This window comes from Phaenicophaeus curvirostris, chromosome 22 (genome assembly GCF_032191515.1).
Source record: "Phaenicophaeus curvirostris isolate KB17595 chromosome 22, BPBGC_Pcur_1.0, whole genome shotgun sequence".
NCBI classification, from domain to species: Eukaryota; Metazoa; Chordata; class Aves; order Cuculiformes; family Cuculidae; genus Phaenicophaeus; species Phaenicophaeus curvirostris.
In genome coordinates, this window is record NC_091413.1 from 5,429,055 (window position 1) to 5,451,311 (window position 22,257).

The following is a 22,257-nucleotide window of genomic DNA, read 5'->3' on the forward strand; positions in this document are numbered from 1 at the left end:
CCCACGCCCCCATCCCCACTGACAGGAACCGCATCCCAGCTGGTTCCCGACCCTCGGGGCTTCCCGCTTCCTCTGGGCTGGAAAATTGAGCCAACCCCGAGTGAGGGTCCTGACTTCGCCATGTCCTCCTGAGAAACAGTTCAGTATCGCTTGGACGCGATGATCGCAAAGGTCTTTTCCCACCGATTCTATAAGCGCTCGCTGTGTCTTTCTTACTGTGGATTTTAATAAAGTGTTTACGCACCAGAGGTTTTCAGGCTCTGGGGTACCAGCCTGTCCTGTGCTTCCAAAAGCTTCTGCAAGATCTTTCCTCTGGTTTGACTCCTAACACCTGTAGATTTTTTATTTACTTATTTTGTTAAGGGTAACATGACAAGGATTATTGTATTTGGAATGGTTGGACTCAATGATCCGGTGGGTCTCTTCCAACCTGGTTATTCTATGATTCTATGATTTGCTTGAGATTTTAACTTCACCTTTTTTGGTCAGTTTTAATAGAATAAAAACTAGTCATACACGGTGGTGGCCCCATGTGTAAAATGATCTTTATTCTGTGGGGTAATACTGTCATCTTTGAAAAGTGTTGAGGAATTTTACAAAGATAAATATGTTAAAAATGTTTAACATCGTTTCACTTTTCAGCCTTTAGAAAGGCTTTTAATTAATTCTGGTTATTTTCTTTGACCATATTAGTTCAAATTTAAAGAAGAAAAATTTGATTTGATTGGCTAAAACCAATCAAAACTCATTATGAGAAAACCTTGAATCTTATTATAAAATTTGAAATGTAAATCTTGAAGTTGTCGTTTTCTTCTGTTGTCAGATGTCAATAAGTTTGATATCTGGCTTTTCTGCCACTCAGTCTTCTCACTTAGGGAGGTGAGGGGGTTGGGAGACTTTGCTAAGCATGGAATTAACGCCTTTGCTGCATTTGAACCACAAGATACAGCCTATCTGCTTCTTACTGCAATAACATGCTTGATCCTGTCCTTGCAGGAGCTCATAGTAGTTTTGCAATTCACTGGTTCAAACCTTGAACAGGGGCTTAGGAGTTTTAGTGGTCTGATTACCACATAAGTTGAAACAGAAGTGGTTGAAGAAGAGTATGAAGAGCAATGTTTACCTGTACGACTGGTGTTGCTTTCCTAATGCAGCTTTTTTCCCCTCCTTGACACAGCAACCTATGCTATCGCTTTGGAAACCTGTTAGAGTAACTCTTGGTGAGCTATTTATGCGGCTTGTATCTGGTTACTTCCCACATATACACTCTTCAAAAAAAACAAGGAGTTGGGTAGGGTTGTTTTTTCACAGATGCTATATAGGAATTCTGCAAAAATACAGTCGAAGGCTCTGGACTGTTACTTTAGACCAAAACGCTGGCAACTTGAAGAAGACACTGACAGCAGAAATCGAGGAGGCCAGTGCAAAACTGCTTGACATCAATGTGGAATTTTAGTCTTCCCTTTTCTGGAAGAGGATTGTAGATTGGGCTTGCTGGTTACTGCAACAAAAAGGGTTGTTTTGATTGGAAAAAGAATGGAAAAATGAACTTAATTTGCAAATGGAAGCGGTCTGTAATCATCAAAGCTCTATATAAAACTCTGATTTGAGATATAAAGGGCAAAGCATTTTCTTTAGGGTAGAAATCCAGCTTAACAGATTTTGTTGCTTTTTAGATTCTTTACAGTAAGAATTACAGTGACAGCAATATGTCAGCTCTGCTGAGGGTGTGTATTTCAGGCAATCATTTTCTTCATGCTTTTTCTTCCAGAGAAAGACTAATTATGGAACAGAAACCCAGAAAATGACAGGAGCATTAGCTGCCCTCTTCTAGGACAGTCATGTTGGAAGGATTGGTAGCCTGGGTCCTCAACACCTATTTGGGCAAATATGTCAATAACCTGAACACAGACCAACTTTCAGTCGCTCTTCTGAAGGGTGAGGCCTTGTGGTATTTTCTGTAGTGTTTTCATACTGTGATTTTAAAAAGAAGTGCCATGTTTTTGTAATAACTGGAAGGTGCACTAGAAGCAGTCACTTAATGTTGCACTTCACATTCGTATAAACTTTTTTAATATGGAATTTTGTGCTAGTGCTTTACTATAAAGAGGAAATTCTCTTGTGTTCTTATCTTGGTTGCTTTTTATAAACAAATTAATTTATATGAAACATTTAAAAGTGTGCTTAGCATATCTTATCAGCATGTTTAGTTTTGTGTTTGAGTATCATTTTTCTTGGTGTTGTTTGGTAACTTCCGTGTTGAGGGACTGTGGCAGAAAATATTGTGTAGCATTTGCTTCTTAGGGTTTGGTGCTGGTAGTTACTCCCCTGTAATTAATACTTCTTGTTTATAGCATGTTATGTCATGTTATGTTCATGCAACTTGTGCAGAGTCCTCACATCAAAGCTTTCTAATTTACATTTTGTTGCTATTATCTGCTTGTTTTGGAGAGGATGTTTTATAACACGTCAACGATTTTCTGTGGGTGCTTTTTGTAATATTGAGAAGGTACTTGAAGTATCTCTTGAAAAAACACAGAGAAGAAGCTTTCTCCTTGGTTACAATAAAGTTCGGGTCTAAAACCTTGCACAAAATTGCTTTTAGAGGACCTCATCAAATGGTGTAAGCACATGGCATTGGAAAATTAGCAAGTATATTAAATAACCATTGCAATTGTGCCACAGCTTGAAGTGGTGGGTTGGCTGTTCTCATGAAATCCTATTTGATTTTTTTCCTTTAAACCACAGTGCCAGTCATTTTAATCTTCTGATCCTCAAGCTGGCATTCTTTAACATAATTTTGTTTAGCAGTCTTGTCTTTTTTTCTGCTTTGTGTAGGTGCTGTTGAATTGGAAAACCTGCCACTGAAGAAAGATGCCTTGAAGGAACTGGAATTACCATTTGAAGTAAAGGCAGGTTTGTATTTTGCTTGTGTGTGCCGGACAAATATTTATAAACAGGAGGTATTGCATGTTTTAGAAGAATCTATATCTGTGACTTCAGAAGCGTATTTGCTTCTATTTTCTTTTATTTTTTTTTTACCAAGAGTGATAAAATATTTGCACAGGAATTTGACAGCATCTCTGTTTTGTATATCTAGGTTTCATTGGCAAAATAACACTACAGATACCTTTTTATCGGCCACATGTGGAACCATGGGTGATATCCGTCTCAAAACTACACTTAATTGGTGCACCAGAAAAAAAAGGAGATTTTGATGAAGAAAGGGAGAAGTTGCAAGAGAGAGAACACAAGAAAGCACTTCTCCTTGCACTTGAAGAAAAATGGAAAGTGAGTCACGCTTGTCTTTCCTACTATGGTACATGGATTGCATTTAAGTCTCCTAACAATTAGGAGAACAGATGCATTGGAAACTAAGTTAGAGTTTGTTTCCTACATGCAAACATGGTACAATTTCTGCCCCACTAACCCTGGTCCGTTGTGTGTCCCACGTGTGTTGGAGATACTGCAGGAGCTGGGTGTTCTTTTTTCTTTCTCGCTGTTCACAGTAAATTCAGTAAAATGAGGTATGTTGTTTCCTGACTAGATTTTATAGTAGTAATTAATGCTTGTCTTTATTTTCTCTTTTAGAAAGAACGACAACAGAAGGGGGAATCTTACTGGTACTCAGTTACTGCATCTGTAGTCACAAGAATTGTAGAAAACATTGAAGTAAGTCTTTGCATTGCAGAGATTTTTCCCCTTATAAAGAATTACCTGTGCCCACTGTGCTTCACATTGTATAGTGCTCAGGGAGGAGATGCGTAACTCAAAGGTAGATGTTTGACAGAGGACAGTTCCTTTTCAAATTGAACCTTTGTAACTCCACTCTTAAACTAGTCTGGGTGGGGACTTCTGGAAAGGAAAAACCCTCCATCCTGCTTTTACCCAGAGGAAAACATCAACTTTTTATGATTTGTAACAGGAGGTGGGTAATGAATTTGCATGAAATCTGATGGGTTTTGCTCACATTTTAGTTTTTTAGTTATAAACCCACCAAAATATTGAATTGTTTATGATGCAGAAGAGCATAATTTGTGTTGATAAAAAGATAATTTATAAAGAAACAAATCTCAGAGTTTATGCTGATCTGTGATATTGATTATTTGACTGCATATTGTCTCTCGAGTTCTTTAATTATTACTTTTCTACTATTAATAAAAATCTGCCATCTATCTCCTAAGTATCAAACTTACTCAAAAGTATGGGTGTTATGCCCTGTTCCTTTTTCTCTTTGGAAGTCCTAGTGTACTTGATATTTTAGCAACATTTACATCGTTAATCCTTTGTGTTTAAGACCTTGAAGGTTTCTACGTATTACTTGCTAAAGTTTGCCTGCTCACCTCTGTGAAAGGACTATGCTTCTTTTTCCTTATGTGCAGATAGACTATATTATCTGGTTGAATTTCAGCTCATTAGAGGCAATTTAGAAGCAGGATAGCTCATGCTTCCTTTTCCTGGTATTTTTGAGAGTAATGTATTTGATGCAGGAGCTCAAGGTGAGAGGTTCTATACTTTTTTCAGTCCTGGACACAGCGTTTTCTGGGAAGCCACAGTAGCTCGGTTCTCTCAAAGGTTTTACCAATCTAAAATTATTTTGGGTCACTGTGTGTTGCTGCCCACGCTGATGATTCTAGTACAGAAACAAATCTGATTGGCAATTACACATTTGCCTTTAATGGAGAGTAATAGTAGGGTAGCAGAATGAAGTACAGTGCCTTATGAAAGGGGCTGGTTGGTTTTGGAGAGAAGGGCAGGGACCAGTGGTGTCTGGGAAAGAGGTAGAACCAGAGAGTACAGAAAGAATTGAGAAACAGGATTTTTATGAGATCTGAGTAACTATGAGAAATTTGTGGGAGCATTGCAGAAATGAAATAATGAATTGTTTCAGTATAAATGGATAGTACTGCTGTCCACTTTTAACAGTGCATAATAGTTGTCTTTTTTTTCTGTCTAGTTAAAAATTCAAGATGTCCATTTGAGGTTTGAAGATGGTGTCACAAATCCTCTGCGGCCATTTGCGTTTGGCATATGCATCAAAAATGTATGCATGCAGAATGCAGTATTTGAACCAGTAAGTACAACTGTGCTAGAGCTCATGGCAGCCAAGATGTGATTATGTATTTTATAGGTGCTGGGAAATATTTAGTTAAAAATATGGCATTTTAATAATGGTCTGGTTAATGTTATAAATTGTTTCTGGACGTTTATATTGTTTATTGAGTATGTAGAACTACAAACTACATGGCACATGATGTGTGATCTTGGCTGTATTCCACTTTTTCTACTTCAGGTTGAGAAACTGATGCGGAAAAAACAGCTCGATGTTGCTGACTTCAGTGTTTATTGGGATACTAACTGCACTTTATTGGGTGACTTGCCTCCTGGTCAGCTACAGGTACGAGAGAGAGATTTTGCATGTGAATGGTTATTGTTGTTGTTAGTCTTCTTGATATACTGAAGACATATTTGACTTAGAATTTATTGGATCCAGTGCTTTTAAGAGCAACGGAAGATTATGATTTCATGCTACAATAATAGTATATGTGTGCAACCCACAAAGGCTAGGCTGTGCAATATCTTGTTCTACCTTTGAAGAGAGAATATGTTGAAGAAGGTTCTTAAATGGACTGGCGTGCTAATGAAGTATATTCTAATATATGAAACGCACGCCTCCTAATGAGTATTGTACACTCATTTCTTATGGAATAAATTTGCTTGTAACCCCCAGGAAGCAATGGATAAGAGTATGGAAAGCCGTGATCATGATTACATCATGGAACCTGTATGCACATCTGCTCTTCTTAAGAGAAATTGTTCGAAGGAGCCTTTGAGATCACGCCAGACTCCGCGACTTGAGTGTGACATTCAGCTTGAGACTATCCCCTTGAAGCTGTCACAGGTAGATACCAACCATCGTCATTTAACTCTCTGTATTGGAAACAGAGACTGTTGGGAAGCAGGATAAACGAGGCTATCATGAATGTGCTGTTAACGATACTAGGCTACGTTGGGTGTGCAAGGCTGATTTGGTAGAAGATGTGATGCTAGAGAAGCAAATTATGAATTATGATTAACATTAATCTTAATTCTGCAGCCATGTGCGGGCCATTGATGCAGCAAAGCTGAGCCTGCAGTTGGTTTTATGTTTGTTTTGTTTTTTCCTCCCCTTTTATTTGGAAAGCACTCCCACTATTACCTAACTGATCTGTGTATTCTTTTACTACAAGATGCAGTATCAGCAGATCATGGGATTTTTAAAGGAACTGGCTAGAAAGGAACGCCAGCTTAAATTCAGGAAGTGGAGACCAAAGGTTACAGTAACGGAGAAGTAAGTATATCTACAGATGTGATGTTGTTAATATGATATTAAAAACTATACTATCATCTGTTGGAGTTCCAATTTTCATGGGTTTTTTCCCTACCTCATAAATAAGTTTTAAATATTCAGATGTGATTCAAGCTTAAAGTAAAATTATTCCTACCTAAGGCTTTGAATCCCTCTTTCACAGCTTCCAAGAACTGAAATGAAGTTGGAGGTTCTACCCACATGTGCACACTGTGGTGTTCTGAAATTTTCTTTCTCGATAGAGCTCCTATTAAGTTTCTTTTCATGATAGGTAGGAGAGGTGGTATCGCTGCAGACCAGAGGTCTGTGTCACTTTACATTTTATTGTCTATGCCTGATATAGAACAGCTACACTAAATCCTATTTAAGCAGTGGGTACTTGGCAGAGCCGTGTTCTACACAAGTTGTAGAACTGACCCATCGTTGCTGTCTCTAACACTGATGCTTCTTCTGACCAGTTGCGCTCTGTTCTTTCACCGAACCAATCCTGGACCTTTTACCAGTTTGACATGCGTTTGGGTTTTTTTACAAATATTGTTAATCCAGTAATTTTAAAATGTTTCAGCTGCCGAGAATGGTGGATCTTTGCTTTGAATGCCAATCTTTCGGAGATCAGGGAGCAGAGACGACGTTCTACTTGGGAGTTCGCGTTACATCGGGCCCGAGATGCAGTATCGTACACTGACTTATATTACAGCAAGTTGAAGGGGGAACCACTGTCTGCTGCAGAGCAGGTATTTAGCTTTGACGTTTTTACAGTGTTCATTAATCATCTTATATTTGATTTGTTTCATCTTCTCAAATTTTAAATCTGTTACGGTTTAGAAACGTCTTTGGTTTTACTGCAAGCCTTTTTCACTGAGCAGGCTGTCTTTTGACCACAACTGAATTTTTAATGTTTGCAGCCTGGACTTGTGGGAGGTGTGTGCGCGGCAGGGTTCTTGGGTTCTTGTGTTTTTATTTTGCTGTGCAAAAACCTGTCCTTTTTTTTCAGCTGTAACTGGTTTTGATCAAAAATAGCATTAAGTCTCATAGAATGCTTGTGTCAGTCTGTCACGTGTTTTCTTAACTTGTGCTCTCTACAGACTCAAAGAGTTTTAACTATCAGAAGTGTGTCAGGGCACCCATATGGTTGGGTAGGTAACGTGGGGAAAATTGTGATGAGTTGACAGTGTGTTTGGGGGTGGTTTGTTGTCTTTTTAGTTTTTGTCTTTCGGTGGCGAATTTTAAGATGAAGAATTTAGAAAATGCCCCTAATGATGAATCTGTGTCTCACTTCAGAAGGAAAAAAACCCTGTGAACTATAATTAGCTGCATTTGATGCCTAGTTGAATTGGGACTTTTTTGTTAAATCAGTGCAGGGCGTCATATACCTCACCTGCCTTGGCTACAGGTGTGGTTCTATTCATACTGTAAGCAATATGTAATGCTTATTTGTGTTATTTAAACATGAATTGTAGGAGTAGGTCAATATACTGAAAAATTTATAGTACATGGCAAAGCTGGAGACTATTTCAAATAGTATTATCATCAGCAGAGCCTAACAAGGACAATGCTGTTGGACTAGAAAAATGTCTTTTGCTTTCTTATTCCAATATGTATTTTTAAGACTTGGGTGAATCATAAGCTTCCACTAACAACTTCTTAATCAGTACAAAGAAGACAACATCTCTGAGTAACTAAATGCGACTACTACGGTGTCCTAATTTATGCAGTTCATTTCCTCTGCCTTTTTTATTCAAGCTAGAAGCTTTCTTTGCTTCTGGCTAAGCTAGTCATTCTGTTAGATCAGGTTAAAATCAGCTAAAATTTTGTGCTGCAAACCTTGCTTCTGATGCATAATAGAAGGATATAGTTGAGCAAGGAATTTTTACGATGAGAAGTGTTAAAATAATGTATTTTATAATGCAAATAAATTTTATTTGTGATAGAGGGGAAAATAGTACGGTGGCCCACATGGCTTCTGTTTATTTTCATGTGCTTAGGCACTTGGTGCTATCATTAAAACCATGTTAGATGTTAGTTTCCTCTGTGAATCTCTTACTTATTGCAGGGATGTTTGACGTGTTTACGAACAAGGTGCTATATTCTTTTAGTGCAGTTACTTTACCTTTGTTGGTTTTTTCAGGCAGAAATGCATCGTATTGAAGATGAGCAAACATATGAAGAGTTGAAGCTATTATATGAGATAGTCCATGATAAATTCCATGACCTGGCTGAGGTGAGGAACATTCTGCAGACAGGGTGGTGTTTGGAATCTTTGAGTGAGTTGTTTTGAGATGTTGTGTTCTGTTCCGCTGGAGAGTGTTAGCATGTGTTCCTTTTGATGTTGGAATGTGGCATTAATGATAAAATTGCAAACAGTGCTGGATTCCTCCAGTTTTGACACAAGTTTGCACAGTGAAGTCTTTTGTCTGGTCATCTGATTATTCTCCTCCCTAGTATCCTTGCTGGAATTCCTAGGGCAAGAACTGTTCATCTTAAAAGCAGAGAGTGGAAATAAGGGCCTATAGTATTTTCCCAGAATAAATATGTGGCTGAAGACAGCTTCATGCAAATGGCTTTCTGAGCACACTTCATAAAATATGGACGAACCTCTGTAACAGTACAATGTCATCTCTTTCAAATACAGTTCTTAAAATTTAAAGCTGTGTTTTACGGTATCAAATGGCTTCTTATTTGGTTTAGTGTTTCTAGGCAAAGATTTAAATACTGCCATATGGCTTCCTATTTGAATATGCAGCACTTAACTGATGATATATTTGTTATTTCTTCGCTGCTGCTCTCCTGACAGGCTAAGTATTGACTGAAAATATCACCGCTGATTTACTGAGGAGTGCTGAGTAAATAGTAGATGGAATTTTATTTTTGTTGTGACTTTTCTGTATGCTTGTGATATTTTTTCACTTATCAGCAGTTATGTGTATGTCCTTAATGTTCAAACACAGAGTGTTAAGGAGCCGTTGCCTGATTCCCCTGGAGGTTCCCCTACAGCAGAATCTGCACATGGCAGTAGGACAGGAATGCTGCAGTATCTTCAGTCGTGGTTTCCTGGGTGGGGAGGTTGGTATGGATATGCTCAGCAAACATACGAAGGTGAGCCTTTTGAAGGGCTGCTGCCAGACCCAAAGGAACAGTGGAATCCAGAAGACATACTAGGTATGGAAGTACAGGTTTCTCTTTCGCATTTCAAAGCTGCTAACGCTGCCATAGTCAGATATTTCGTAAAGGAGAATAGAATCAACTCTTTGGTTCTACACTGTTCGAAGATTACGTATGCCAAACAATGTACCTAGGCAGCAGGGCCTGTCTAAAGGTTAATAACTGGGGGTTTTTTTTGTCTCAGTAGTTGGTGTACCTGCTTATTTCTGAAGCAATTTATGGAATACGTTTGCTTCCACTGTTAGAAATATTTATGGCAAAGAGCTTTGGGACTTGTTCTGTTCAGATGGCTGGGGTGGATAGCCTGCTGTATAACCAGTACTGAGTTGTCGGGGGTCTTCCTAAATATAGGTTTACGTTACCTTAATTGAAATAGAAGGGTTCCATGGAATATTCAGTTCTGTTAAGGTATATCTGATTTAATTTTTTGTTTCTATTTCTTTCCTAAAGCTGGGAAGTTTTTACTTTCAAATTCAGACTAAGTTCTCTGTTCTTCAGTAGCCCTTGTTTAATGTGTTGGTTTGTGTTTTTGTTTTTAATTAGGTGCAGATGAATTTTTTGATCCTGCTGCAGATGCTTCTAGCATGAACACCTTTACAAAGAGAGATCATGTTTTTGCTAAATTAAATCTGCAGTTGCAGGGTGGCTCTTTCACTCTGTTGCATAAGGAGAATAAAGTGGCGCGTGCTGAGGAGACTGCTTTTATGCAGCTGGAGTTTTCAGGTATTAACTCAGTTTTGTTCTTTCTCAAAAAAGACCACAGCTTTGTCTGCCTTCAGACCTTCCTTTGATTTTTTTTTTTTATTTAAAATTCTTTAAATTACTGTACTGAAACAGAGCTCAAAATATGAAAACAGCTTACAGAAATTGATGCACCAAGTGAAAATAAGTTTCTCTCTTCATATGTGTGAGTGATTTCAACACAGAAATCTAATTTTAGACATTGCTATCTGTGAAAGGAAGACAACTATAGAAACACATGCTTTCGTAATGATTGTAATGTATTCCAAATTTCCATGCTTTATTTTTTTAGTAGAAATAAATATATATAAGCGCTTGCAGAGGACTGGTTTGCTGGGTGTTATTTATTATCGGTAAAATTTAAATAAAACCTATGCTGTGTATGAAGATAAATAAAAGTGTTTTATGTCTTTATAATCCAGGTGTAAAGATCTTAGCAGAATCCCTTCCTCGCAGGAATTCTTCCCTTCTCAAAGTTCAGCTTGGTGGTCTTTTTCTGAGAGACTTGGCAACAGAAGGGACCATATTTCCTGTTCTTGTCTTCCCGAATCCTGTAGGTGAAAGAAACTCTTTGAGTTATTATGTAGAATGCATAAACGCGTATGAAAATAGTTATAGTCCAAAACTCAACACATGCTTTTCCCCTCCCTTCCCAAGTATAATTCGTAGAACTCTTCATCGTTTCCTGTGCGTGCTCGTGACTTTAACGTTACAGTTTATGTGTTGGGAAGAATATAATTTGTTGAACAAGATGTAATTTTTGTAACAATCAGCGTCGCTGCTTAATCAATGCTTGTTCTTCTTCATAAAGCCCTTTGGATCAAGTTAGGTTTTATTTCACCTGTGTTCTTTTATGCTAAAAGCAGAAATACAGAACTTTTTTTTCCTTCATAGTGCTGATAGATATCAAGTATCTCTTCTGAGCACACAAAATTTGAATAGAATTCCATGAAATTTTCCCTTGTACTTTGTACTTCATGATTTGTAGACAACTGACTGAAATTTGCACTTCAGACTTTGCTCTCGTCTGCTACATGAGTAGATAACGTTGGCTTCTTAGTCATACTTCCCTCTCTTGTTTGACTACGTCAAGAAAAAAAATTGCATGTAATATTCTCAGGCTATACATACAATTCACTCATAAAGCAGCCATAATACATAATACGGGAAAGACTTTTATGCTTATATCGAGTGGCTTGGTTGACTTTATCTAAACAATCTTTTTCTTTTTACATTCTTATCAGCAAAAAGAAGTTGGCTGCATGTCTTCCTTTGGACTCCAAAGTTTGTCCTCAGAAATAACTGATCAGAACCCTGGTAAAGATTTCATTTTCTGTTTGATGATAATAAGCATATGAGAGAATTCCTACAAACCAGAAATTTCATAATGGAATGCTTGGAGTTTGAATTAATGCAAATGCTTTTGCCAACAGTAAAGATAAAATCATAGAAGCTTTGTTGAGATATAAGAGTGCGTGGAAGTTGACTTTAAAGAAAGTGATCGAGAAAACATGTATTGCAAGACAACGGGAATTGCAGTTGCTCCTTGTCTCGGTTTAAAAAAAGAAAAACAATTGTGAGGAGTTCAATGTTAGGACCCATTTATGAAAATGTTTTTGTATGTACAAACATTGAATTCTGGTGATTGTAAAAGTCAGTCATATTATTTGCTTTTCTGTTACCAAATAACTTTCCAAGGGGTAGCGCTTCCCTCGTATTACCAACTAAAAATCAGTAATTAAATTCTTCGGGGCTTGTTTTTTGCTTTAGCTATTTATTTGTCTATTTGTTTAGTGTATTTTTACAGCTGCTTTTTCTAACTCATTCTTTGTTCAGTTGCAGATCCTAATGCCCCCGTGTTTGAGATGCTTTATGAAAGAAATCCAGTCCACAGCACTTTTGAGAGGCGCCTGGAAGTCAGTACCAGGCCTCTGAATATTATTTACAATCCACAAGCCATTAAGAAAGTAGCTGACTTCTTCTACAAGGGAAGGGTTCATACCTCAGGTTAAACTTTAATGTGTTTTTTTCGGTGGGGTTGGGGATTTTTTGTGTTTTTTATATCTTTTCATACCTTTGGTTCCTCTGTTGCCATACTTATCACCCTTTCTGTCCCCCTCGTATGTCATCACTCAGGTTGAAGGTCTGTCAAATAGTGACTCAGAAAAAGGTTTGGGAAGCGTTCTTTGGTGGGATTATTTGCTTAGTGCTTAGACGCTTCGTTTTTTTCTGTGAAGCAACCTGGTGTATACGGTACAGCCAATGCCTTCAACTGCTATGTTTTCCTGTCCTGTATTTTACTGCTAAAATTTAAAATAGATCTTTTCTTTTTTATCTGTCTTTATTTTTTTCCCTGATTCTATAACAGATGAACAAAATTATACCAAAATCAGTCTTGTATCTCTTATGCAGGTTTTGGATATCAATCTGAGTTAGAGGCAAGAGTGGCTGAAGCTGCCAGAAGACAGTACAACAAGCTGAAAATGCAGACAAAAGCTGAAATCAGGCAAACGATTGATCGTTTACTAGTAGGAGACTTCATTGTAAGTTTTATTTCCCCCAAAAATGTTTATGTAGTTTTTTACTCTTATGTTTTAGGACTTTAAGCTCTAAAGAATAGAGAGTTTTGTTGATTTTTTTGTGTGGTGTTCTTTTTAAGAAACTGGGGGGAGTTCACATGTGATAGTGAATTTCCGGTACCTGAAGAGGCTACAAGAAAGCTGAGGAGGGACTGTTTACAAAGGCTTGGAGTGATAGGATGAGGGGCAACATGTATAAACTGGAGAGGGGCAGATTTAGACTAGACATAAGAAAGAATTTCTTCATGATGAGGGTCGTGAGGCCCTGGAACAGGTTGCCTGAGGAACTTGTGGCTGCCCCATCCTTGGAGGTGTTCAGGGCCAGGTTGGATGGGCCTTGGGTGGCCTGATCTAGTGAGAGGTGTCCGTGTCCATGGCAGGGGGTTTGGAACTAGATGGGCTTTAAGGTCCCTTCCAACCCAAACTATTCCGTGATTCTGTGATTCTCTTGTACTTGACAAGGATTTATCTGATCCATTGTTATGGAGAAGGTAGATTGCTGTCTTAGCTCTGCAGGTAGATACACTCTCCTCAGCTTAGAGATGGCAGGTTCCTTTGGAGAGGGATTCATTGCATCTGCCATATCCTGAGACCTTTCATCTACTGAAAATGCCTCTTCATTGACTGTGGTGGCAGTCTGTGGTTTGTGAAGGTTAGCTTTTCAGGTGTGAAAGTGGCTGACTGGATTGATTTGTTTTGACACAGCTTTTATTGTGTGTGAGGGGAAGCCATTTTTGAGAGCTATTATTTCTTTCTTCTTAACTTTCAGGAAAACAGCAAAAGCTGGACCGTGTGCCTTGATATTTCTGCCCCTCAGGTGATCTTTCCCGATGATTTCAAATTTGTGGATCCGGTGTTAGTTGTTGTAGATCTAGGAAGAATATTACTTACAAATTCTCAAGGTATGATCTGGAATGATTGCAACTTTCCCTTTCTTTCCATCTTCTCCCAAGAACTTTTTTGTCTGTGTAGAAAGTAGAGAAGTCTTAAGGTTCTTTCCCATACATGTGCGTAGTTTCACATAGTAATTCTGCTATTATTAATAAATTTTTAATTAAGATTGATACTCAGCTTTTAAAATAAGGGGGGTAGGAGCGCAGGGATTTTTTGCTTTGTTGGGGATTTCGGGTTGTTTTGGGATTGTCTTTTAAAGTAAAGGCTGCTTTGTGATATTTTGCATATCTTGAAGGCAGTGAATAGATTTGAAGCGAGTGTGTTGGGCATTTTACTATAGGTGGGATTTTGGCTCGGAGAGCTGTAAGAAGGAGCAGTCCAGTGCTTTTTTTGGTACAGTGCTTCCAGAGAAAATTTACTTTGAATAAGTCCTTTCTTTTGGAGTGACATCGGAAGTATATTTTCATATATTGAAAAGTATATTGAGTTGCTCTTCTCTTGCAGATAGCTTTGAGGAGATTGGGATCAGAAGAATTGCATAGGCAGAATCATGGATTTTTTTGTTTATAACTTGATTGAAAATAAATTTGTAGCTCTAAGTGGCTTAAAAGTGAGACAGTAGTGTCTTTTGCTAGATTTTGTAATATGTTGTGACTGACATCTGCATGCATGTATAAGAATATAGTAGATTTCCTCTTGAGGGAATAAGAAGGTGACAGTGGAGGGGGTGCAAGGACAGCACCAGATATACTTTGGGTTTAAAAAAAACAGAACTTCAGGTGGGATGATAGTAGTGGTGGGAGATACCCCAGGAGGGGGGAGAATGCTTTTGTTTGTTTGTTTACTATTATTTTTTTTAATCCACAGAAGAATCTAAAAGAAGTGCAGATACTCTTCCTTCAGAAGCCAGCGAATTGAGTGATGAGGAATATAAAACACCTCTTGCAACTCCGCCTAATACTCCACCACCAGAATCTAACACTAACAGCGGCATCAAAATACCTGAGTTTAGTGCAGTAGAAATTAGTGAAGAGCAGCTACAAGCACACTTAATGAGTAAAAAAATGTATGAGACATACACACTTTCATTTATGGATCTTCAGATCATGGTGGGCCGAGTAAAAGACAACTGGAAACACGTTCAGGATAGTGATGTGGGTCCAACTCACGTGGTAGAAAAATTCAATGTTCACCTGCAGTTGGAGCGCAGGTTGATATACACGTCTGACCCAAAATACCCAGGAGCTGTCTTGTCCGGCAGCCTCCCAGACTTGAAAATTCATATCAATGAAGACAAAATATCAGCTCTGAAGAACTGTTTTACACAGCTGAGTAAATCTGAAGCTAAGCCTTCTGATGCCCTACATTTAGGGAAAGACAAGATCTTTGCAGAGGTGGAGCAGCTTGGCAGTTTGCATGATTCTGTAATGAATCTAACGCAGAGTGTTGTCATGCTCGAGCAGCATACCAGGGAAGTTCTTGTTGAATCTCAGCTGCTTTTGGCCGAATTCAAAGTGAACTGTATGCAGCTGGGTGTTGAAAGTAATGGACGCTATATCTCTGTACTCAAGGTTTTTGGCACCAATGCCCATTTTGTGAAAAGGCCGTATGATGCAGAAGTGTCCCTGACGGTTCATGGCCTGTTACTAGTTGATACTATGCAAACGTATGGAACAGATTTTGATCTTTTGATGGCTTCTCATAAGAACCTGAGTTTTGATGTGCCAACAGGGAGCCTTCGAGACAGCCGGGCTCAGTCCCCAGTTTATGGACCACATGATGCACGTCCCGTTGATGTAGTTAGTTTGGCAGAGAGATGCACCGCAGCCTCAAATACTTCATCTGGTAACAGTGGAAAAGATCAAGAGTCTCTAATAAAATTAGAGTATCAGTTTGTGAGTGCAGAATGCCCATCGATGAATTTGGATAGCAGTCTGCAGGTGATCTCTGTGCAGGTGAACAACCTGGATATCATCCTTAATCCAGAGACTATTGTTGAACTGATTGGGTTTCTCCAGAAATCTTTTCCAAAGGAGAAAGAAGATTCCAGTCCTCAGCCTTCAATAAGTGACTTGGAAAGAGATTGGAGGGAACAGGAAACCTTCCAGTCCACTTATGTACAGAATACAGAGGTGGCAGTTGATATCCACTGGTTAAATATACTCCTCCTCAGGACAGTTGGCATGGCAAACGGGGAAAAGTATGGCAGAAAAATCGCAACAGCCAGTATTGGTGGCACCAAAGTCAATGTCTCCATGTGTAGTAAATTGGATGTAAATGGCTCTCTTGGATACCTTCACCTGATGGATCTAACACAGGATAGCGTTAAGAACCAGTATGTTGTCAGCATAGGGAATACAGTAAGGTATGAAAATCTCATTGGTGATGTAGATTACTTTGAATCTTTATTCTTTAGGCTTGATGATGGAAATAGCCTTCCAGATGCTTTAAGTTTCACTTTCACAGAAAAGTCAAAAGAGGAGTGTTCTCTCGGCCTCAAAATGGCCTCCTTGCACTACAACCACTCGGCCAAATTTCTGAAAGAACTGACTTTGTCAATGGATGAACTGGAAGAGAATTTCCGTAACATGCTGAAAAGCGCAGCTTCGAAAGTTACTACAGTCTTGGCAACTAAAACTGCCGAGTATAGCGAGATGGTTTCTTTGTTTGATACGACGCCACGATCAAGGGATGTTGCCAACTTAGAAGATAATGAAGGCTATGCATTTGGATCTCAGCCTCTCAAAACTGATACTATTAAGCTCATATTAAATGTAAACATTGAATCACCGATTGTCTCAATACCTCGAAAGCCTGGCAGCTCTGAACTGCTTGTAGGTCATCTAGGACAAATATCTATTCAGAATTTTGTACCAGGAGAAGATGAATCTACGAGTGATAGACTGCAAGTTGAAATTAAAGATATTAAAATGTATTCTTTAAATAGCAGCCAATTTACGAGCAAGAAGGAGCCTGCAAGTGAAATACCTCACAGGCAGCATTCTTCATCAGGTCCTGCCAGTACTAGTAGCCAGGAAGAATCCCACTTTACTCGTCATGACTTCTTTGAATCATTACATAAGGGCCATGGTATGTTAATCAGAGGACTCTTTAATTATTTTATTATGAGTAGTAGATGGTACTTAAAAGTTATTTTATTTGCATCCATTTTTAGTATCCTAGTAAAAACCTGAATAGTGCCTTTCATGCAGAAATTTAACAAAACGTAGATATACTTAACTTAGTCTTGCTAGGAGATTCTGAGCAAGTCACATAGCTGCTATGGTATCTCTGCTGTACAGTCTATATAGGATCATCAGTTCACTTGTAATGTTGTTTTCATTTCACTGTCTCTTATCAGCCTTCCACATTTTGAATAACACCACCATCCAGTTTAAATTGGAAAAGAAACCACTAGAGAGAGATCTGGATTTAACTTTCCCTCTGAGTAGTGAAGACTTCGAAATATCAAGCATTATGAAGATTGAAGGGAAATTTGTGAACCCTGTTCAGGTACAGTAATGTAACATTTCTACCATCAATGTAAAAGTATTTCCCTCCACAGAGGGTAAGTGTTTTCTAGGCAAAAATCTCCAAGTTTAACATATTGGTAGTTTAGAAACCAGATCCTTATATGTGTGGTTAGAAGAGACAGTCTTAGGTTATAATAATGATGACCAAAATTTAATCTTCTTTGGGGGCATTTTAGACATGCTTATGAGTTAGGTGTAGCTCTTGCCGTGAACATCTATCAAGGGGCAAAAAATGAATGTGTCACTGTCCAAAAGCTGCTGTCCAAACATGTTTATCTGAGTTCTAGTAGAAACTAGGAATTAAAATGCCATTATCTTGAAAAAAATCTCTACAGCAGCAGAGGTTTTAAATTGAGGAAGCAGAAAATCCTAAAGCTAAAGAGACAAGCAGTGGTAGCTAAGGAGAGTGTGTTTTCCATATGTTACTGCATAAGCCCAGCCTGGTAAATTAAGGCTGGTCTGTATGGTGGTTTATTTTTAACTAACTGTGTGCATGCTTCTTGCCTAGCAGTACAAGGTATCCTAGTCTAGGATCCTATCCTGTGTGTTTCCACATTGTGTCATGTTACAGAGCTGATACAGAAGAATTTATTTACTTCATCTTTGCATTGTATCTTGTTCTGAAGTAATTTTCACTTGTGGGCAAACTTAAAATTTTTCTAATTTGAAATTCCTCAGCCTTTCAGCTTGTGAGTTTTGAAATGCACGTACTGATGATATTAATATAGACAGCTCTCATATGATGATTTTTTTTTTTTTTTTATGTTGTAGGTGGTGTTTGCCAAACATGTGTATGAACAAGTCCTGCAGACTCTGGATAATTTAATTTACAGTGAAGACTTGAACAAATTTCCAGCTGCTTCTGCGTCTTCACCTTGTCCTAGTTCTCCCTCAGCATCGCTTCATAGTACAGGCACAGAACTCTCAAGTGAACGGAAGGAAAATGGCTTATTCAGCCATTCTAGTTTAAATTCTGTTCCAAACAAGTCATTAGCTGTCAAGGAAACAAAATCGTTTACTCAGATTCAAGCGAACTTTCATATCTCTGAGCTCCAGGTTCAGTTAAGTGGTGATCTTACACTTGGTGCACAAGGTCTCGTCAGCCTTAAATTTCAGGACTTCGATGTTGAGTTTGCTAAAGATCATCCTCAGACTTTGTCTATTCAGATTGCCTTGCGTTCCCTGCTGATGGAAGATCTTCTGGAAAAAAATCCAGACTCTATGTATAAGAACCTCATGGTGTCCCGTGGAGCACCCAAGCCATCCAGTTTAGCACACAAGGAATATCTTTCGCAGTCTTGCCCCTCGGTATCCAATGTAGAATATCCAGATATGCCTCGTTCCCTACCTTCCCATATGGAAGAAGCACCTAATGTCTTTCAGCTATACCAAAGACCAGTTTGTGCCTCCCGTAAGAAGCAAAAAGATGCTGATTCTGAGTATCCTCTGACTCCACCTCCTTCTCCAACAGCAGGCAGATCCAGGTTGCCCTGTGCAAAAAGTAACTTTGATGATTCATTAGTTCATATCAATATATTTCTAGTTGATAGGAAACATCCTGAATTTTCTTCTCGCTATAACAAAATTAACCGTAGCGTAGATGTCGATTTTAATTGCCTAGATGTCTTAATAACTTTGCAAACTTGGGTGGTGATACTGGATTTCTTTGGCATTGGATCCACTGCTGATAACCATGCTATGAAACTGCAACCCGAAGATACTCAGCAGACAATCAAATCAGAAATAAATACTTTGTCAGCTTCTCAAGCCCAAGAGCCTGTAAACACTAAGCTGGATCTGAAGGTATATTTGAAATACAAAATACTAATTGGATTGTCTGTCATAACATGCTGGTTTATAGAAACTTAAGGTTAAATCAGATGTTTTATATTCTAGTGGAGTATGTGCATAAATTCAGAAACAGAGTTAAAGTGTGTGTAGATGTAGTTAAAAAAGGTACAGAAGTTATAGAATAACAGAACTTTTGCAGAAAGGGAGGGGGAAGTAGAATGCTCCACGTTCATCCTATGGAGCTCTCATGGGAAGAGCTTGTCACCCATTTCCCAGCCCCACCCAGTCTGCCTGAGAGTCTAAGGTTGAAGGTGTAAGTCTTGTGGGCAGTGACTGTTATTTCCTTGGGATAACACAGGAGACAGACTAAATGTGATTTCTTAAATGGTGAGGATGCTTTGGCGTTAGAAGACCTGAAATTGTTACTGTGCTCTTCTATGTAATATTTTTTTTTTACTTTTAAAAATATATGTACATCTGTGGCTATATATATGTATGTACAAACATGTATTGTTTAAAAAAAGTATATTCCTATTTGGCATGTATTGTATATATACGTATATTTTTATATCCCAGAGGTCCTGCAGTCTAATTTAAATCTATTATAGACCTTGAAAGGGAAAAGGATGAGGGTAGCAGTTCTAGGATTTGTGAGTGATCTGATCAGTCTCAGTTGCTCAGGAGACCCGTTAATGTGCCAGCAAGGAAGCCAAAACTTGCATTCCTCCAGTGTCTCCCAGTCAGATAATTCTCATTTGCCATTTTTTGTTACAGTGCAGTTGCCTTGAAAACAAACTAACAGCTGTGAAGTCATATTGTTTAATACCAGCCTGTTCCTTTTTGTTTCACCAGGTCCATTCTTTATCGCTAGTGCTGAATAAGACAACTAGTGAGCTGGCTAAAGCCAGCGTGTCAAAACTTGCTGCTCACTTGGAGGTGATCGGTGAGTAGCTGGGAGGGTTGAGGTTGAGTGCAGTCTAAAATAAATGAGGTGTGCACTAGAGTGGGGATTTTAAATGCTTTTGTTTTGGTGCTTGGTGGGTGTTTCGTGTGTTTAGTTCCTGGGGAAGATGCACGTTCTCTTCCCACTGCTTTTCCCTCTGTTTTTCCAGGCTTGGTTTTAAATCATAGAATCATAGAATAATTTGGGTTGGAAGGGACCTTAAAGATCATTTAGCTCCAACCCCCTGCCATGGACAGGGTCGCCTCCCACTGGATCTCAACAGTGTGTCTTTTGTTTCGCAGAGGGAGATTTAGCCCTGCAAGGAAGTATTGGAAGTCTGTCCTTAAGTGACCTTACAGCTCATGGAGAATTCTACAGAGAACGTTTCACTACAAGTGGTGAAGAGGCACTCATTTTCCAAATCTTAAAGTATGAATTTTAACTTCTGATTACTCGATATTAATATTTCAACCCCAAAAGAAAGCAAACCAAAACCCAAACAATCCCCCCAAAATGAACCCCCCAACAGTCAGGTCTGTTTGATTCTGCGTTGGATGCTTGTGACTTAAATGAAAATTTGAACGTATTCAGTCATAAAGTCACAACTTTTATCTTTTCTTTGCTCTGCAATATACCTGCCTAATCAGGAAAAACAGTTTTTTATTTCCCTCTGATGCTGTTCTTGAAAGATGGTAGTTTATTTCAAGATAAGATATTAGTTTATTTAATTTTTGAATTAAGGATTTGGTTTTGTTTGCTCTTGAAGTTCTTCTGCTTTGCGTAAAGCAGTAGCTCTTACCCTGTGACGTTTCATGGTTTTCCACCCGCTCCGCTACCCACTGAAATTAATGAGATAAGGAATTGTCCAGTTGTTATGCAATGAATTTTAAACGTAACAGCAAACTGATTCAGGGTTGAGTCTCCATATTATCACATAGTAAAGTACTGACCTTATAAGCCACTGTTCAGGTGCATAAAATCACCAAAAGTTTTACTTTCAACGATTCTTGTAGGTATGGGAGGCCAGATGTGTTGCTGCAGAGGGAGTGTGATATCCGTGTCACTCTGCGCATGGCATCTGTTCAGTACGTGCACACTCAGCGTTTCCAGGCAGAGGTGGTGTCTTTCATCCAACATTTTACTCAGCTTCAGGATGTCTTGGGGCGGCAACGAGCAGCAATCGAAGGGCAAACGGTATGTCTGGGGTTTTTCTGTTCTTTCCCAGACTCTTTTTTGAAGTATAAAATTTATGCGCATCAAGTCAGAGAGTTGAAATGATGGGAGGGTTTAGAGTTCTGATGTTAGCGAATATTCTTAACTACAGGAGGAGTATGAACAGACCTTACTTAGCGCTGTTCCGCTGCTGTTTGAAAGTTTTGAATACCAAATCTGTACATGCCTTAAAGCTTTGGCACCTGGATTGCGCTGTTACAGGTGTTTTCTTATCTTTGTGGTGCCAGACAAACAGATTTTATCTTGCCTTTTCCTCCGTTGTTCACCAGCTGGTTACAATACCTGAAGAGACCTTCTGTTCTACTCAGGTGCATGTCTTTGATTAAGAATGATGGCTGGTAGACTGAGGAAAGCAGATGCTGAACTTCTGCACAATAGAGTACATAAATAATCATGGCAACTATAGCCTGTTGTGTACAAAACCTAATGTGGGAGTGATCAGTATCATTAATAGTAGTAGCCTTGTTTAAAAAGTCTGTTCGCATAATGAGAAGAAAGACAGTTAATACTTGCGTATATCAAAACAAGAGTTTGAGTTCTTTTTTTGCTATAAAATTTTATCACATCCCAATTTTGCAAATCAAACAGTAGCGTTCCTGAATTCAGTTCAAATCAGCGTGAAATAATCGCCTGCTTCCTGTGTTTATTTTTTTTCATTAATTTTTTGCTCTTTCCAGGTACGAGATAAAGCACAGCGAGCTTCCCGAGTTCTTCTTGATATTGAGGCTGGTGCTCCTGTGCTGCTCATACCTGAAAGCTCCAAGTCAAATAGTCTTATTGTAGCTAATCTTGGAAAGCTGAAAGTCAAGAACAGATTCCTGTTTGCGGGCATGCCGGGTACATTTTCATTAAAGAACAAGGTAAGAACATTTCTGCAGTGTGAGTAACAGAAAGGAGAGATCTGTATTGGCTGAGACTTGCTAAACACACTGATCCGTGTGAAGCTAAGGCAGAGGACAGAGAATGGTTGGTGTTGCTGTTGAGAGATGCAGCCACAAAATTTTGGGTAAGGAGTCATAGAATCGTAGAATC

General features: G+C 38.7%; 1 protein-coding gene across 4 annotated transcripts in view; it reads left to right on the forward strand.

The window, feature by feature from the left end:
- Positions 1 to 1,773: 1,773 nt before the first annotated feature.
- The window catches only part of VPS13D (vacuolar protein sorting 13 homolog D), an 85,531-nt gene continuing 65,047 nt past the window's right edge, over positions 1,774 to 22,257 (forward strand). For all 4 annotated transcript variants that reach the window (XM_069874838.1, XM_069874841.1, XM_069874839.1 and 1 more), the window contains exons 1-24: positions 1,774 to 1,938; positions 2,839 to 2,916; positions 3,101 to 3,291; positions 3,592 to 3,672; positions 4,958 to 5,074; positions 5,294 to 5,398; positions 5,732 to 5,902; positions 6,231 to 6,331; positions 6,915 to 7,083; positions 8,478 to 8,570; positions 9,298 to 9,508; positions 10,055 to 10,234; positions 10,675 to 10,805; positions 11,497 to 11,569; positions 12,089 to 12,259; positions 12,665 to 12,795; positions 13,601 to 13,733; positions 14,593 to 16,815; positions 17,087 to 17,238; positions 18,030 to 19,061; positions 19,902 to 19,992; positions 20,295 to 20,421; positions 21,006 to 21,186; positions 21,903 to 22,085. In XM_069874838.1, the coding sequence (XP_069730939.1) occupies positions 1,842 to 1,938; positions 2,839 to 2,916; positions 3,101 to 3,291; positions 3,592 to 3,672; positions 4,958 to 5,074; positions 5,294 to 5,398; positions 5,732 to 5,902; positions 6,231 to 6,331; positions 6,915 to 7,083; positions 8,478 to 8,570; positions 9,298 to 9,508; positions 10,055 to 10,234; positions 10,675 to 10,805; positions 11,497 to 11,569; positions 12,089 to 12,259; positions 12,665 to 12,795; positions 13,601 to 13,733; positions 14,593 to 16,815; positions 17,087 to 17,238; positions 18,030 to 19,061; positions 19,902 to 19,992; positions 20,295 to 20,421; positions 21,006 to 21,186; positions 21,903 to 22,085 (6,222 nt within the window). In that variant the 5' untranslated portion in view covers positions 1,774 to 1,841. The remainder of the gene's footprint in view (positions 1,939 to 2,838; positions 2,917 to 3,100; positions 3,292 to 3,591; positions 3,673 to 4,957; positions 5,075 to 5,293; positions 5,399 to 5,731; positions 5,903 to 6,230; positions 6,332 to 6,914; positions 7,084 to 8,477; positions 8,571 to 9,297; positions 9,509 to 10,054; positions 10,235 to 10,674; positions 10,806 to 11,496; positions 11,570 to 12,088; positions 12,260 to 12,664; positions 12,796 to 13,600; positions 13,734 to 14,592; positions 16,816 to 17,086; positions 17,239 to 18,029; positions 19,062 to 19,901; positions 19,993 to 20,294; positions 20,422 to 21,005; positions 21,187 to 21,902; positions 22,086 to 22,257) is intronic.